The following is a 16,921-nucleotide window of genomic DNA, read 5'->3' as shown; positions in this document are numbered from 1 at the left end:
TCGTTCTGGTCGAAAGACCCAGTGATGAATAAGGAAGTGGTGACAAGTCTATTTTCAGTTCTTCAACAAATGAGGACAACAAAAATAAAAAAAGAGACCACAAAGACAACTTGAACCTTTTCTCTTTTTTTTTTATTGTCTGTACACAAAAGCATGTTATACACGAGATGGGTACAGCATCTGCAAGACAAAAGAAAAACCCGGAAAATTAGACACATGTTCAATGCTTGGGCTTTTAAATTAGTAACAACTTGAGGATAAAATAGGTTATTGGCAGTTAATGAGTGAATTACATACAACATTTACAGCTTTAAAAATACGCATTTACAACTAACCCTTCCACTTCATTTAAACAAAGACAAGAGAACACATTTGCACTGAACTACCACATATGAACAGAGCTCGACATTAACACCTGCCAACCCGTCAAATACAGGTAGACTTGAGCTGTGGCGGGTTAGAGAGGCACTCCCGCTAGCCACTATGGCTGGTTGAACATTGCTTTTTAATAAAATACCATTCAAAAACTGAGTTTATCAATAAGGATTGCCCAGTAAGGGGCCAGCGTGAGATGACAATTAGGGTTGTTGTGCTGGTGGAAAGTCTCTTCACAGCCCAATAGTAAACAATCTAAATGTGTTTATATGCATTTATATATTCTGGATAAGGCATACAACTAAAAAAAGTTCATCCAATTAAATATTGTCAGGCCGACATCTCCCATAATTCTGATAAGTAGCTCAAACTGTCTGTCAGCAAATGCAGATTTGGGCTTCCGCGCATCTGTTCATGCATATCCGCCATTAGCATGTGCACGCCTGCATGAGCGCCGTGCGTTCACGACATGTGCACACAAGACAGTCACAGTCGTGGGAAAATCAAATGCTGAAACGTTTTAAACTCCTGAATCCGTATTAGAGTTACTTTAGCACGCTGGAGGAAAGTCGACACCATGGCTGAAGTATTTCTGTTAGACAGGTAATGTTCTGTTTCAAAACAATGTTAGCTTCCCGCAGAGCTGACGCAGATGTTGTCGTTACAAATGTGTCATATGCACGAAAGTGTTGTTCAGCCACTCCCGGTGAAAGATTGATGTGACTATTTTCAGTTTCATAAGATCTTTTCCAGCATCAATAATGCAGATTTTTATTTAGTTTAACAACAAAACACCAGTAAATAGCGCTATTCCACCTAGCCTGCTTTACTGAGCTGAAGTTGCTTTTATATGCACATTGGGTCATTTCTGAACAATGACAACCTGTGACGCGCTCCCTATATTGTTTACCAGCTACTGTCAATATTCTCTCTGAAATAGCATGCATTGTTTAGTGAGTGAAATTCCTGCACGCCGCCAGGCCACCACTCCATACATTTTTAACTGGTGAATGAACTAGTGGGTTGTCTGCTGTCGTGTTGCGTGGCTTTAAATCACAGTCCCTCCCCTGCCATCCAAAGCTAATATGCTAACCGATATGCATTTTGGCAGATCACCTACTGCACCTTTATTCTGAATAGATTATGAGATATGTTAACCGTCCAAAATGCTGGTTATAAAAATAAAACGTGATCATAAACGAATGATTTCTCCACTCAAATGAGTGGTGGCTTGGACCCGGAAACGGTATACATACGTCACAAACACGTCACCACTTAACAAGCGGATATTGCAGTTTAAGTGTTTTTTGAACCAATAAATGATCAGCAGAATTTGTGTCACATTTTGTTAAAGGTATGGCTTGATTGGAACATCAACCGAAGAGGGACAAAAATAATCCCCAAAACGAAGCTGTACTGAAGCAAACCATACAGTGAAAAAGCGCCCTAACACATCTTAAATGAATGCATATGATGGGTAAATTAAAATGAACCGAGCACACTACCAAAAACCAAGCAAAACCAGCTCTAAAAGCTTTTTTCAGACAGACAAAACTTTAAGACTCTTACCACACGAATTCTGTGCCCGATAGCCTTTGCGGGAAGATTGCTCTTGAACTTGGCACGAACCATTCCACTGTTTCCATGAGCGCGTGTGACTTTACCCCAGATGACACGTGTCTTGTTGGGTTTACCACCGGGTGTTGCGGTCTTCCTATTAATAACAAAACAAAAAAAAAACACAATTAACACAGTCAATTAATGCTAAAGTGTTAGTGCTCTTGTGTCATTAAGTCAAGCAGTTCATAATAGAACATGATCATGTCAATGATGACCATTATGTATACACAATTATAAAATCACCACAGAATTACACATTACTTCTGTTTAGTGTGTAAGAATATACTTGTCACTATTTTAAAAATAATATTTTTAACAATTAAAATACAAGTAAACTTTAACAAACAGTTCACAAAAAGCACTATTTATTAAAATACTAGACTGAGCATCATATCAAGGGTCAACTTAACAATTAATAAGTCTGCTTTTAAAATTCATGTTATAATTCACAAGGCTCTAGTAAATGATCATCATACAGTACATTCAACATTTTGAAACAGCAGCAAAACATCACTAACTTTTTTGCATTGCTTATTTGTCCACTTCTGGAACAGGTGCAATGGTTATTTTCTAGATCACAATGAAGAATAGCTTCATTTATCAATATTGCATTACTTTCACTCCGTTTGTATCAACCTAAAATGAATTATGATCAGTCACAGTCAGAAATCTCAAGATACAGTGGCAAAAACTGCTCCTATTTATATCGTTAAAGATCAGCAGCATGACAAGAGCTCAGCTGTTATCAGAACAAATATCAGCATGCTTCCATATGACTGATTCCATGCAGCAGATCAATGAAACCAATAATGTCGGTGTGATGTTTGCGCTCTATTTTGCCAATGAAAGCTAACACAAAGCAAAACTGATGCTCTGCAAGCAACACTCGATTGTTTTTAAAACTGATTAGTTTGTGCCAATTCTGCAATGCTAAAATATATTTTGTTAAAACAAATTTTATGTGATTGGTAACAACAGCTAGTTTCTCATTCCCAATATAGTATTTACTTTAAAATGCCATTCATTCATAGAGTTCAAAAGAGTGCAACACATGTGAACACTTGGGGTGCATATTGATTTTAAATGTCACATTTTTCCAATTCACAAAAGCCATTAATACTATATATTTTTTAAACATTACAAGTAAAAAAAAAAAAAAAAATTAAATTTTATTTTTCATTTAAATATACAAACTTACACAATATATATTTAATAAAACACTTATACAAAGCTACACACAAACTGTTTATTGGCCTATTTATAATAAATAAAAGCTCAAACAATAAAAATGACTAAAAACTGGACTATTTATTGTGAAGGCAGAGTAATAATAATTGTACGAAAGTTTATCATTTGCATGCATTTAAGCACTGAGGTATAATAACATATTATTTATAAGTTAAATAGATCAAAAAATAATTATATATATATATATACACACACACACACACACACATATACATATATATATATATATATATATATATATATATATATATATATATATATATATATATATATATATATATATATACACACACTATATATATATATATATATATATATATATATATATATATATATATATATATATATATATATATATATATATATATATATATATATATACACACACATATACATATACATACACATACATATATACATACACACACACACATATACTTACAATGAAGATTTGCAGTGATATTTTACGCTTGATTATTTAATTCCTGTGCCTGAATAATGTTTGACTTCACAGAAAACTTGGACTTTCACCTTTGGCACTATTGTATGCATTTATGCTTGTAATTTGTTCATTATATTTTATGCACAATTCAATGGCCTACAGAATCAGCCCAATCAATCTAAAGTTAGCTTATTTCCCCAAATACAGTTATTTGATTCAGTCATGTGAATAAACTTAACAATATATTATCACAGAAAAACTATTGCAGTTTGAAGATCGTTCAAATATTGCACTGCCCTTATTAAAGTAATGATAGCCGAGACTGTCACAGCATAATCACAACTACTAGGCATGGGAGGATAACTGGTTTCAAGGTTTACCGTGGTTTAAACAAATCAGTTTTAAAACTAGAAATTCTAGTTTTAGAAAATCAGTTTGAAACTCTAGAAATCTGTGTCTTTGAAACTAAAAGATAGCAAAGTCAATGATTTATTTCAATTAATTAGCCATGTTAGCCATTTACTGTTTCAAAATATTTGTAAGGTTTCTTAAAATATATTGTGTTCAATGCGAGGGAAAATGGTTGCTGTTTTTTCAGAAATTTAAAAGAAGCTTTAAAGATAATTTTTAAAGATAGATTTTTGATATATGAAGATTATCATACTGTCAGTCTTGTTCTAGTGTTCTGTCAATTTGTCCAACGTTGTCAGACTGTCCAACCTCCCCTTCAAAAAGTAGGTAGAAAAATCAATATGCTACCTATCAGACTTTGCTACAAGTGTAAATTTTAATATGGAGTAGTGTGATATGAAGCTGTAATATCGCCCTAACCTACCTAATCCCTAACCCCAATATCAGAACCATTCAAATACAGTATGGGCAACATAATCTGATGGGTAGGATAAAATGTCAGGACACCAGCACAAAATTTTCCTCACTCATGCTACTTGTCCCATAAACACACAGCAGTGTCATTCACTTACTTTTTGGCCTTGTAGACGTAGGCACAGCGTTTGCCCAGGTAGAAGTCGACCTCGCCACGGTTGTAAACTCCCTCTAACTTTAGCAGAGCTGTGTGCTCACGCTGGTTCCTCAGGCCACGCTTGTAGCCAGCAAAGATGGCCTTGCTCCACAGCCTAAAAACAGACAGTTTGATCATTTTCAGCCATGTTAAAGTATAATTTAAGGTAAAGTTGGCTTCATACTCGCACGTTCATTCAGTGACAACTTGACACAGTTCCTTTATTATTTATTGAGCTACTTTGAATATTCAGTCGGAAATAGCATGTAAAAAACAACTTGAACAACATTGTACTCATCTGAAATAATATTACCAAAGAGAAAGTCAGCACGTGCGAATACAAAACCAACTTTACCTCAATATGTTTTTATGGTTGAAAAATAATACCAAGAAACAACAGCTAGAAAAATCTTAATAGATTTCCAAAAAGTACAAATCAGCATGAAAAAAAAACAAAGCAAATTAAATAAATTATAACAAAGTGCAAAAACAAAATAAAGGGGCTCACTTTTCAATAAAAGACCTTCAATAGATTAGTTATGGGGCTTTTAATGACACAAAAGCATTAGGGACTTAAAGAAATCTTTTAGAAAGTAAAAAAGTGGTTTATGAATCAAGTTATTGGCCAACACCACAATATCATCAACCCAAAAATTTAACTTGTGGCACAGTCCCTATACTGTTTACCACACTACTTTGAATATTGAGTGTAATATTGCATGCAAGTATGACTTCAAAACAAAATCAGCACTGTTTAATTGACTAAATGTTGTACTTTAATAGTCACTGGCTGATAATATGATTTAGAATTTGCAAGGAATATTTTTCTGAAATGTTATTACTAAAGAGAAAGTCAGCATGTGTGAATATAAATCAACTTCACCTCAATGTTTTTTACGGTTGAAAGATAATACCTAGAAACAATAGTTAAAAAAATCTTAATGGATTTCCAAAAAGTACAAACAACAAGGTAAATTAAATTATAACAGTACAAAATCAAAATAAAGGGGCTCACTCCTCAAAAAAGACCTTCAAAAGATTAGCTATGGGCTATGATCCATAAGCTTCAGGGATTTGAAAAAATCTTGTTGAAAAAGAGAGTCGCTTATTAACCAAGTAATTGGCCAACATCACAATATCATGAACCTAAAAATTCAAAATGAGGTAAAGTTGGTTTTAGTCACATATTTGTTCAGTGACAACTTGTGGCAGAGTCCCTATATTGTGAACAACGCTACTAAATATTTGGTCTGAAATCGTATGCAAGTATGACTTCAAAACAACATCAGCACTGTTTAATTGACTGTGAACAACGTTGTACTTTGACAGTCATTGGCTGCTTATATGATTTCCCTATTTAGAGTTTACAAAGAATACTTTTCTGAAATTATATTATCAAAAAGTCCGCACGTGCAAATAGAAAACCAAATTTACCTGTTTTTTTTAAGGTTGAAAGAACATTACACCAACTAACAATTAGAAAAATCTTAATAGAACTCCAAAATGTAAAAATCAGCATAAAATAAAATAAAAATATCAGAAAAAAATGTACAACTAAAATAAAGGGGTTTATTTTTCAAAACAATATCAAACAGATTAGTTAGACCTTTTAATGATGCATAAGCTTAAGCGATTTATAGAAATATATTTGAAAATGTAATAGCGTAATTTGCCAACACCACAATACCATCAACCTAAAAATTCTAATTGTGGTAAAGTTAGTTTTATATTTACACATTCGTTCATTTTTGAACAGTGACAACTTGTGACATGCTCCCTATACGTTTACCACACTACTTTGAATATTCAGTCAACTGATATTGTTTGCAAGACTTCAAAACAACATTAGCACTATTAAATTGACCATGAACAATTTCCTTTGACAGTCATTGCCTGGTAATGATTTCCCTGTTTAGAATTTGCAAACAATACTTCTGCTGAAAGAGGTTGCATTAAGAATAGGATATTAAGAATATTAATGTGGCGAAAGTCTAAAGGTGCAAATATAAACCAACTTTACCTCAAATTCCAACATCACAATTCCTTTATAACAAGGGTCACCAATCTCGTTCCTGGAGGTCCGGTGCCCTGCAGAGTTCAGCTCCAACTTGCCTCAACACACCTGCCTGGGTGTTTCAAGTATACCTAGTAAGACCTTGATTGGCTTGTTCAGGTGTGTTTGATTAGGGCTGGAGCTAAAATCTGCAGGACACCGGCCCTCCAGGAACAAGTCTGATGATCCCTGTTTTATAGATTTAAATAAGTCAGGTATGACAGGCATTTAACTTAGCTAATAGATGTCATCTCACTTTAACTTATATAAAATAAACCTAAATAATCAGTTCGAAAGACTCCATATCTTCTTCAAAAATTGTGCATTGATTACAATTCACATTAAATAAGTGGCTGAGCAATAGACAAAAGATTAACGCTTGATAAAGTTTGTGAACATTTCTCCATCAACTCAAATTTACAACACTGACAGCTTTTCGAGTCTTACCTTCCGGGCATGATGATCCTTTGACCAGGCTAACAAACCTAAATAACAAAACAATACGAACACATTTAAGTGTGAGGATCAAAAATGTGAGCTCGTTGTGTCTTAAATACATTTGTGCTGGCTGCATTCAAAGTAATGTCGGAGCTGCTGCATGTTTATGCTAAATGCTAACACGTTCTTACACAAACTTACTTGCTTCATGGTTATTATTACTTACTAGAAATAAGGAAATTAGACATGTAAATGTTCTACAAAACTCAAGCTTAAAAGTATACTTTAATAACACGTTTGCGAAAGGCAGAAATGAGCTCCGGGTCTCGGTTTAGCTGGAGCCGAGTGGACCATACAATCCGTTTCAAATCCAAAGCATCTTACGTCCCACAGAGGCGAAATCATCTGTATATGGACTTAATTAATGTGTTCATCTATATTAGTGTAAATCGTGGTTTAGTTTACATCAGATGAGGCTAAAACATCACATTTTAAAAGTCGAGCTGTTAAACGCTCACCTGATTCTATCTCAAAAATGGAGGAAAAGGCCGCTCGCAAGGAACGCTGGGAAAATGTTAGCAGCGGCGGCTGAAGATCTGCCTGACTGAAATTAAAGCGGGATGTTCCTCATTTATATTTCTTCGTGGATATAACTGAATTACTTGCAAATATGGGGACAGTTGTTCATAAAAATATATATGTTATTATATTTATTTGTATTCCACATTAACCTATATATTATCATCAACAATAACATACAAAAATCATTCAAAAGTATTAAAAGTAAAATTTTTAAAATAATATATAAAATATAATCCATTTCTATTTTGTTTGCACATCTATTATATATTGAAATTGTAGTTGCATATTTCATTTTTTATTTTACGTTAGGCTAGTTTGGTATTTCACTGGAGTTGTTTATACTCACTAATTATATCCAGCTTTTCATTGTACTGATATATTTTCAAGGATTTAAGATGTTTTTTAACTTTGTTTTATCCATTAATCCTGTTTTGATCAAATATATGAACTTTTGTTTGTGTGTTTAACCTCATATCTGCTTTATCCATTTGATTCATTAAGTTGATTTGAGCTTATTTGAAGCATATGACCAATCTTTGACTCTGGGGGTGTAGGGTAAAGTCCAACAAATTTAACCTGAGCCAATGTTAACTGTCTGTTGCCACGATTGATGAAATATGAACCATTTTCCATTTTGGTTAGTCTTTTTTAATCATTCTCAAGGTTTCCATAATCCTGGACCAGACCGTGTCCTGAGCAGCTGCTGTGATGATCTTGGAGGAGTGAAGAGCATGAGACTGATTCCTGTAAGACCCCAGTGACAGACAGACGAGTCTCCGCATTGATCCTGTGGCCCAGCCTGTACACCAGCCGGTGACCTCTCCCATCTGCAGCTTCTCCACGATGGACGTCCATCGGTGCCTAGCGGTGCCTAGACTGCAGCTCTGCACAAGACATTGGTAATAGAAGAAATGGTCGTGCCCACCTGAGCCAGGTTTCCCTCTAGGTTTTTTTTTTCCTCACTCTCGCAAATTGGTGAAGTTTGTTCCTCGCCACTGGCTTGCATGGTTTGGGACCCTAGAGCTGCGCATCGATGGATGTGCTCTTCAATGTTTTGACTTTCAGCAGTGAAAATTAAACCACACTGAACTGAACTTAAACTCTGAAAACTGGACTGACAGTTTCAATTTACTATGATCGTCTATGTTAACCTGCGTTGACACAATCTACATTGCAAAAGTGCTATTGAAATAAAGATGAATTGAATTTTCCCCCCCTTAAAATGATAATGCTTTCTGAACAATTTTAACCTCATAGGAAGTCCTCGAAATTCACTTCTATTCAGATTTAATCAACCTCAAAAGGCAACCTGGAGGTGTATGAGTTTTTTCTATCATGAATGCATCCAGGATGGCGCAGTGGCTCAGTGGTTAGCACTGTTGCCTCACAGCAAGAAAGTTGCTGATTCATGTCTCTGTTGGATCAGTTTGCATTTCTGTGCGGAGTTTGCATGTTCTCCTCGTGTTGTCTTGAGTTTCCTCTGGGTGCTCCGGTTTCCCCTACAATCTAAAGACATGCGCTATAGGTGAATTGAATAAACTAAATTGGCCGTAGTGTATGAGTGTGAATGAGTGTGTATGGGTGTTTTCCAGTACTGGGTTGCAGTTGGAAGGGCATCCGCTGTGTAAAACATATGATGGATAAATTGGCGGTTCATTCCAGGTGCTCCGGTTTCCCCCACAGTCCAAAGACATAAAGTGCAGGTGAATTGGGTAGACTAAATTGTCCGTAGTGTATGAGTGTGTATGGATGGCATCCCAGAGATGGGTTGCGGCTGGAAGGGCATCCGCTGCGTAAAACATGTGCTGGATAATTTGGCGGTTCATTCCACTGTGGTGACCCCAGATTAATAAAGGGACTAAGCCAAAAAGAAAATGAATGATTGAACACGTCACGTCACATCTGGAAATAACTGTTTATTAATCTCATTGAATATTGATTTAGTATATTACCATTAATAAATCAACAAACAGGCAACACACACCAATCCTCACACACACAATCAACACTCAATCCAATAGAGCACCTTTGTATGCTGGAACGGGAGATTCGCATCATGGATGTGCAGCCGACAAATCTGCAGCAACTGTGTGATAATATTTTGTCAATATGGAGCAAAATCTCTGAGGAATATTTCCAGTACCTTGTTGAATCTATACCACAAAGAATTAAGGCAGCTCTGAAGGTCCAAACTGGAACTAGTAAGGTGTACCTAATAAAGTGGCCGGTATGTGCATTATATTCAAATGATTTGAAGCAGGGAATCTGATTAGGGAGGACACTAAATCTAATGTTCAAGTTGGTTTGGTCATTACTAAGGGAGTATTTTTGTAGTAAAAATGTTTTTGGTGTCCCCTAAGCTGCCTGTCCTGCTGTTGTTTTACCTCAGAGCAACCTCAAATGGCTGAATATCCATATAGTAAATACAAAACTCATAGAGGGAGTCTTTTTATTTATTTGAACATTTTTTTATTAGGATGTCACACAAATATGACAATAAAACACATCAAAATCATATTTACAGTTTCATGCACAGCAGGAGTGAAATCATTAACTCTTCACTTTCACAGAGAAGAAAAGTGTCATCCCAAAAAGTGACTTCTTCTTTTTGGGTTTTTGTGACTCTGCCTTTGCTTCAGCCTTGTCCTTCTTCTTCTTCTTGCTGCCCTTTTTGGATGTGAAGGGCTTGTTAAGCTGCAAAGAAATAACACTCAATTAATTCAAGCGTAATAATAATAAGTAAAAAAAAAACACAAATAGTTTGTATAACTCATACCTCACACTAAAAAACACTGAGTTATTTATTTAACCCAAGGGTTGAGTTTAACATATTTAGTGCTTTGATGAGTTATTTTCAACCTTTACTAGGTTATTTATTAATAACTCAATCAGTTGGGTTAAATATTTGGTGCTTTGTTGGGTTATTTATAACCTTTATTTGGTTATTTATATTATAACTCAACCAGTTGAGTTAAAATTTAGAATTTCAACAGTCAACTGGTTTAACTGACACACAACAGCTGGAGTTATATGCGTACGTAATTTGTTTTTGCAGTTTAAAAGTTTGCTCTAGCGCAATAATATAGTTTTTGTTTTATCAAATGAGCTCTCCGTGTCGTGTTTTTTATATTCGTTTCACCAGCACTCTTAATTACTGATAATACAAACGGACACTTCTCTACCGTGTTCATCTCAACAGTTTTTTGGGGGGAGAAAATGATACACATATTTGGGATATTCGGCTGTCATTCTCGCCTTTAGGACCCAGCAGAAACATTCAATAATTCACAGAGCCATAATTCGAAAATAATAGTAGTACTTCGATAGTAATACCAGAATGGAAAAAATAACATTTAATCAAAATAACCCAATGCATTGGAATAAAATATCCCATAGTTGTTAAGGTGCTATAATTATCTATTGTTGGGTTATATGTTGGGGTATTTTAACCCAACTATTTTAACAGAGCAAGTAGGATATGTTCCTGGATTAACATCGATCTTGAAGAACATTCCAATCAGCCAATCAGAAGTAAGGGATATGTTTACTGTTAAGGTTTCTGCACTTCTACATGATTGTTATCCAGCTATTATTCCCTTCTGATTTTGGGAATAATTTACAGTTATAGTTGGGTTTAGGAGTAGGGAATAGATATGGATTACATTTTCCAACAAAAATTATGTTTCAGAATCGACATGTTAATCCAGGATCGCATCGAACTTGGCAAAGTCATGACGTGCGTTGCCACACAGCTGTGTTTAAACCCCTTATAAGAGTGATTTACCCATAATAACTCCCCTTTAAGCTTACCTTTTTAAGGATTCTCTCCTTCATGTTCCTCAACTTCTCCTTGAAGGTCAGTTTCGGTGGTTCCGCCTGAACTGAGACCTCTTTGGTTTTCGGTTCAGATTCGTCAGATTCGCTCACTGGATATTTCTTTGCCAGCAGCTCAAATACTTGACTGACCACCAGCGCTGTCATATGATCCACCACCGTCAGACCGGAGTCTGCTTCTTTGATGATGAAGGACATCAGTGTTGTATTTTCAGGCAGATTTGAAGGACACGGAAAGGTAGAGGACACAAACAGCCTGTGCACAAGCTCCTCCACGAAATATCGAAGAAACTCTTTCGTGGTCAGTCTGACTTGAAGGAGCGTCTCGCGCCTGATGAGGCAGTTCATTAAATCTGCAAGTCCCTGATGCAGACGATCTGAAACTGCGGAATCGTTACTGTTGCCAGTGAAGTGATTGCTACACTGCAACTTGCAACGATTGGTCATCAGGGAGTCAAATAAAGTGGTTGCTTTTGTTTTAGGCCTGCATGACAGTTGATCTGACGTCAGCAGGAACAACAATCCACAATCAGTGGATTGAAATGTTGGCCTCAGAACAGGGACGTCTTCACTTTTCCAAATTTTGGACCCCTCAATGGGATCATTTAACCAATAGCGAATGACATCCTCTGTTATGTATTCGATCACATTGCTTGTGACCTCCACCGATAGACTCTGTCTATGGGCAGTTGGAAGTTGGCCCTGAATTGAAGCGAGAACGGTGCCGATTGCTGTTGCGGCCGCTGCTGGAGTGATGCAGTGATGTAAATAACGGAGCTTTTGGATGACTCCATTGATCAACAACTCTCCAATAGCACTGCAGGACTCATCAGGGCTGAAATAAAGGAATGACGATGACAATGATGCCAAGTTGACCTTCAGGACATTGTTATGCATCACTATGTTGACCCGATGGAGAACATGCTCCACAACAATTCCAGGGAGCTCAGACGACTGCAAACTGACTTCTCCTAAAGAGTCCAGGAAGCTGCAGTCTGCCATGAGACTTTCCACTGTGATCCCGTAAAAGCTTTCAAGGGGATGCATGAAGGGCAGTTTTTCCACCTTCAGGATATCTGGTATGCTCAATGTGTCCTGATAAAGGTCTTCAGTGGATGAGGATGTCGGGTTCACCACTGCTGACGGACTCACACCTGTTATCTCTGACAGTTTGGGCAGTAAATCAGATACGGTGGTGGTGGCTGACTTTACAATAGACGTCAGCATTTGATCGATTTGGTGTCTGGAGAACTGTGGAAACATAAAAACAATGCAGTGAGATGTTTTTAGGTCTATCGTAGATTGATAGGTCCTATGAAATACGCATTGTTATTCTATGTTTGATGTAACCTCAAACGACTACAATAATAGCGTGGGGCATAGTGTAGCTCCTCCCCTTTAAAAAAAAACAGCCAATAGCTTTTTGTTTTATCAACCCTCTCCCAGTGAGAGTGGTTGAGAGCATCAAATGAAAAGCGAATGTCTTGAAGGAGGCGGGGCATGCCAGATACTAGACAGCATTTGATTGGTTAAGATTTGACGAGAAACTGAAGTAAATGACTTGAATAAAACCGTTGATCCATTTAGGGTGGAAGTGACAAACTTACATGTTTATATCTGTTTTATATCTTCTACACACAGATTTTGTCACAGCTTTGGAGCACATTAGCTAATAGATATCTTAAAATCGAACAATACTGATACTAACAATTTCATAGGACCTTTAATGACATAAAACATAAACACTGGAATCATATCTAAGCACATATCGAATCAAATTTAATATACAGTTCTACTTTTTATTTACTTTTATTTTACAATTAATTCAAATGTAATCCCTAAAATTCTATAGCATTTTATAGAAAATAGTAGTGTTTTTGAACCATACTATAGTCAAGTACTTAAATTAATCTGTGGTCATTTTGTAGTTGCTATGGTAACACAGCAATTATAATAATATAAACAAATTATGCAATAATGTAGTTTTCTACAACTTTCTTTCTGTTTACTGAACTAGTCTGCAGTAAGGAAAACAGGAGACTTATTAGAAACAAACAGATGGCCAACCAAACAACTCAAGGTTCTCCAAAGAGTGAGCAACACAAAATCCATACATTCCTGATATGTGAGTCCCATCTCACACTCAATACACTACAATTACTATGGTGTAAATACAGCACTGTAACATACAAAAGAGAGAGACTGACTTAGAATATCACTTACCTGTTTAATAATGATAATACACATTTACCATGGTATGGTTCAACAACACTATAGTATTTACTATACTTTACTATAGTAATTTTTCACTTGGGATGTTATGCCACAAATACTTGCATGATGCTGACGGGCATATAAATTATATATATATTTTGCTCTTTATCATTTTTAACAATAACTTTATCAATATGGTGGTAGAATTAATAGCCTGCTACTAATGTTGCACTTTTAGTTATTTCTGGATTTCAATCATCTTGAGTTTTTAAGTTGATCTTGAGTTTTTAAGCTGAATGTTTTCTTATTATATATTATTTTTAAACACTGTTTAATACATATTTGACCAATATTTGTCTTCATACCTCATTCATGAATCCTGCATAATATTTAGCAAGCCATTTGTTTACACGTTGACCACTTCATCTGTGTTGTGCTTAATAAAAAACTGTCTTTAACCAGATCATGCTGGACTTACTAGCTTATAAGAAGTAACAGAAACTCAAAGAACATCCCCAAAATCTAAGAGACATAACTCATGTATTAATTAATAATATGGAAAGGTAGACTTACCGGGTAGCTCAACGACGCCTGTACCACCTCCAGATTCCTAAAAACAAACAATTGTTAGTATAACAGGTGTAATCAAGTTATTACTGTATATAAGCTAATATATATGGGTATTTTTATACATTAATAACAATCAGCTTATCAACCACTGCACAAAAAATGCCAGTATAAGAAACAATATGTATTTATTCAATATCTTGATGAATTTAAAACTGTAATATTTAACTGAATCATACAAATTCCTTAATTTACATAACATCAACCTACTGACAATTGCCAAATCCATAATAGCTTTTACTTCAAGCTAAACTAGCTCAGGTTAACGCACGGTTAGCTATTCATTTTCTTAAATGAAACTAGCTCAATTTACTTCATATACTATATAACTATGCAGGATCCGGTTGACCGGTTTCTAGTTATTATAACAATACATTATCGTGTAATAAGAGTAAAAAAGTGATAGACATACTGCTCTGTCAGATTCCACATGAAGTTGGCGACGACTGATTGAAGACCGTCGTCCTCCTCCAGGTGTGGTACTGCAAGTTTCGCAGCTAACTGGGCTGCAAATGCCAGTTCTCTTTGTTGTTGGGATTGAGCGCAAGCCATTGTAGGTTTGTTATCAAACTCCAGATGTAACGATACAGTAAAAAACGTTAGAGTAATGATCGTAATGTGATTTTCACTGCAATGTTCAGAAGTCTGTCTAAATTCGCGAGTTCTACAGCGTTCTAAATGGCCACACGTCATGCACACGTAATGAGTTTTAATAGAATGTTAGTGTCGTCACAAAACTCAACTACTGCTAGAGGAAAGTTTTTCTGGGGTTCATTCAGTGGAGGAAAACATGGTTATTACCATATACATTTGATATTTCTAATAAAATAAAAAGGTGCACTTTAAAATTTTGCACAATATTTACCCCTGTAATCAAAGCACTCTTGTCCAAGTACTGTGATGTTGCTAATATTTGCACCTTTTGTAAAAATGAGTTTGATGACATTTGTCATTTATGGAGGACGAAACCTGCAAAAACAAACAAAAAATACACAAATAAATAAATGAATAAATGAGTAAATAAATCCACAAATCCCTGCATAAATAAAATAATAAATAAATAAAAATGCAAATATAGAAATAAATCAGACAATAAATTCTCAAATCCCTGCATAAATAAAACAATAAAAAATAAGCAAATATAGAAATAAATATGGTACAGGTACAGATTAATAAAGGCACTAACCCGACAAGCAAATGAATGAATGAATGAATGAATTTATTAAAAATTTAATAAATTACACGCATGTTGGGGGAATAAGAAAATGCTAAACTGATACACCGCACTATTAAATTATTTATATATTTATTTATGCAGGAATTAGATTTATGTATACATTCATTCATTCAAATTCCTGCATAAATAAATATATAAATAATTCAATAGTGCGGTGTATCAGTTTAGCATTTTCTTATTCCCCCAACATGCGTGTAATTTATTAAATTTTTAATATGCCCACACTATTTATATATTTATTTATGCTGGAATTTGTGGATTAATTCATTAATTTATTATTTGCGTATTTATTTATTTATATATTGTTTTGCAGGTTTCATCCTCCATTATCATCGTTTTGGAATGATTTTATATTAGTTTTCCAAGGTTAATATGAGTGGTAATTTGCACCTTAAGGATGTTTTTTGTTATTTTGAAAACCAAAAAAAGTCGTTAGAAGCCACTGTGAACTGTCTTATACTTGCTGAAAATTTGTTCTTTTACAAACAGAGTTTGTACAAGAGCTTTTACAAATAGATGTTTGCACATCTATTATATATTTTAGTTGTAGTTGCATATTTACATTTTTTTCTTTGTTTAGGCTAGTTTGGTATTTCACTGGAGTTGTTTATACTCACTAATTATATCCAGCTTTTCATTGTACTGATATATTTTGAAGGATTTAAGATGTTTTCTAACTTTAACTGCTAATGTTAACTGTCTGTTGCCACATTTGATTAATCATGAACCATTTTCTATTTTGGTTAGTCTTTTTTAATCATTCTCAAGGTTTCCATAATCCTGGACCAGGCCGTGTCCTGAGCAGCTGCTGTGATGATCTTGGAGGAGTGAAGAGCATGAGACTGATTCCTGTAAGACCGCAGTGACAGACAGACGAGTCTCCGCATTGATCCTGTGGCCCAGCCTGTACACCAGCCGGTGACCTCTCCCATCTGCAGCTTCTCCACGATGGACATCCAGCGCTCTCCAGCCTGCGTTGCCTAGACTGCAGCTCTGCACAAGACGTTGGTAATAGAAGAAATGGTCGTGCCCACCTGAGCCAGGTTTCCCTCTTGTTTTTTTTTTCCTCACTCTCACAAATTGGTGAAGTTTGTTCCTCGCCACTGGCTTGCATGGTTCGGGACCCTAGAGCTGCGCATCGATGGATGTGCTCTTCAATGTTTTGACTTTCAGCAGTGAAAATTAAACCACACTGAACTGAACTTAAACTCTGAAAACTGGACTGACAGT

The 16,921-nt window shown here is 35.5% G+C and overlaps 3 protein-coding genes across 6 annotated transcripts in view; all 3 read right to left on the bottom strand.

The window, feature by feature from the left end:
- The window catches only part of depdc7a (DEP domain containing 7, paralog a), a 152,357-nt gene that overhangs the window by 37,417 nt on the left and 98,019 nt on the right, over positions 1-16,921 (bottom strand). The window lies entirely within an intron of this gene.
- rpl35a (ribosomal protein L35a) lies at positions 111-7,744 on the bottom strand. Of its 4 annotated transcripts, none has more exons than XM_087291874.1 (5): positions 7,399-7,744; positions 7,207-7,244; positions 4,669-4,821; positions 1,945-2,089; positions 111-180 (listed from the first exon to the last, which is right to left on the bottom strand). In XM_087291874.1, exons 2-5 carry the CDS (start codon positions 7,215-7,217, stop codon positions 157-159), a joined length of 333 nt encoding a protein of 110 aa, XP_087148000.1. In that variant the 5' UTR covers positions 7,218-7,244; positions 7,399-7,744; the 3' UTR covers positions 111-156.
- On the bottom strand, positions 10,224-15,138 carry si:dkey-34o23.3. Its single transcript, XM_087293575.1, has 4 exons — positions 14,867-15,138; positions 14,401-14,437; positions 11,590-12,864; positions 10,224-10,473 (listed from the first exon to the last, which is right to left on the bottom strand). The coding sequence occupies exons 1-4, from the start codon at positions 15,004-15,006 to the stop codon at positions 10,330-10,332; spliced, it is 1,596 nt and encodes a 531-aa protein (XP_087149701.1). The 5' UTR covers positions 15,007-15,138; the 3' UTR covers positions 10,224-10,329.

Source organism: Danio rerio, chromosome 18, assembly GCF_052040795.2.
Source record: "Danio rerio strain M-AB ecotype USA chromosome 18, GRCz13ab, whole genome shotgun sequence".
Classification (NCBI taxonomy): domain Eukaryota; kingdom Metazoa; phylum Chordata; class Actinopteri; order Cypriniformes; family Danionidae; genus Danio; species Danio rerio.
This window is presented reverse-complemented; position numbering and strand designations above follow the sequence as displayed.

Coding starts and splice junctions, on each gene's coding strand:
- rpl35a (XM_087291874.1), bottom strand. Junction 2,090..4,668: donor TACGTCTACAAGGCCAAAAA/GTAAGTGAATGA, acceptor TGTTATTAATAG/GAAGACCGCAACACCCGGTG. Junction 181..1,944: donor TCGGGCACAGAATTCGTGTG/GTAAGAGTCTTA, acceptor TTTGTCTTGCAG/ATGCTGTACCCATCTCGTGT.
- si:dkey-34o23.3 (XM_087293575.1), bottom strand. CDS start 15,006: ATGGCTTGCGCTCAATCCCAACAACAAAGAGAACTGGCATTTGCAGCC. Junction 12,865..14,400: donor AGGCGTCGTTGAGCTACCCG/GTAAGTCTACCT, acceptor ATGTTTCCACAG/TTCTCCAGACACCAAATCGA. Junction 10,474..11,589: donor AGGAGAGAATCCTTAAAAAG/GTAAGCTTAAAG, acceptor ATTTCTTTGCAG/CTTAACAAGCCCTTCACATC.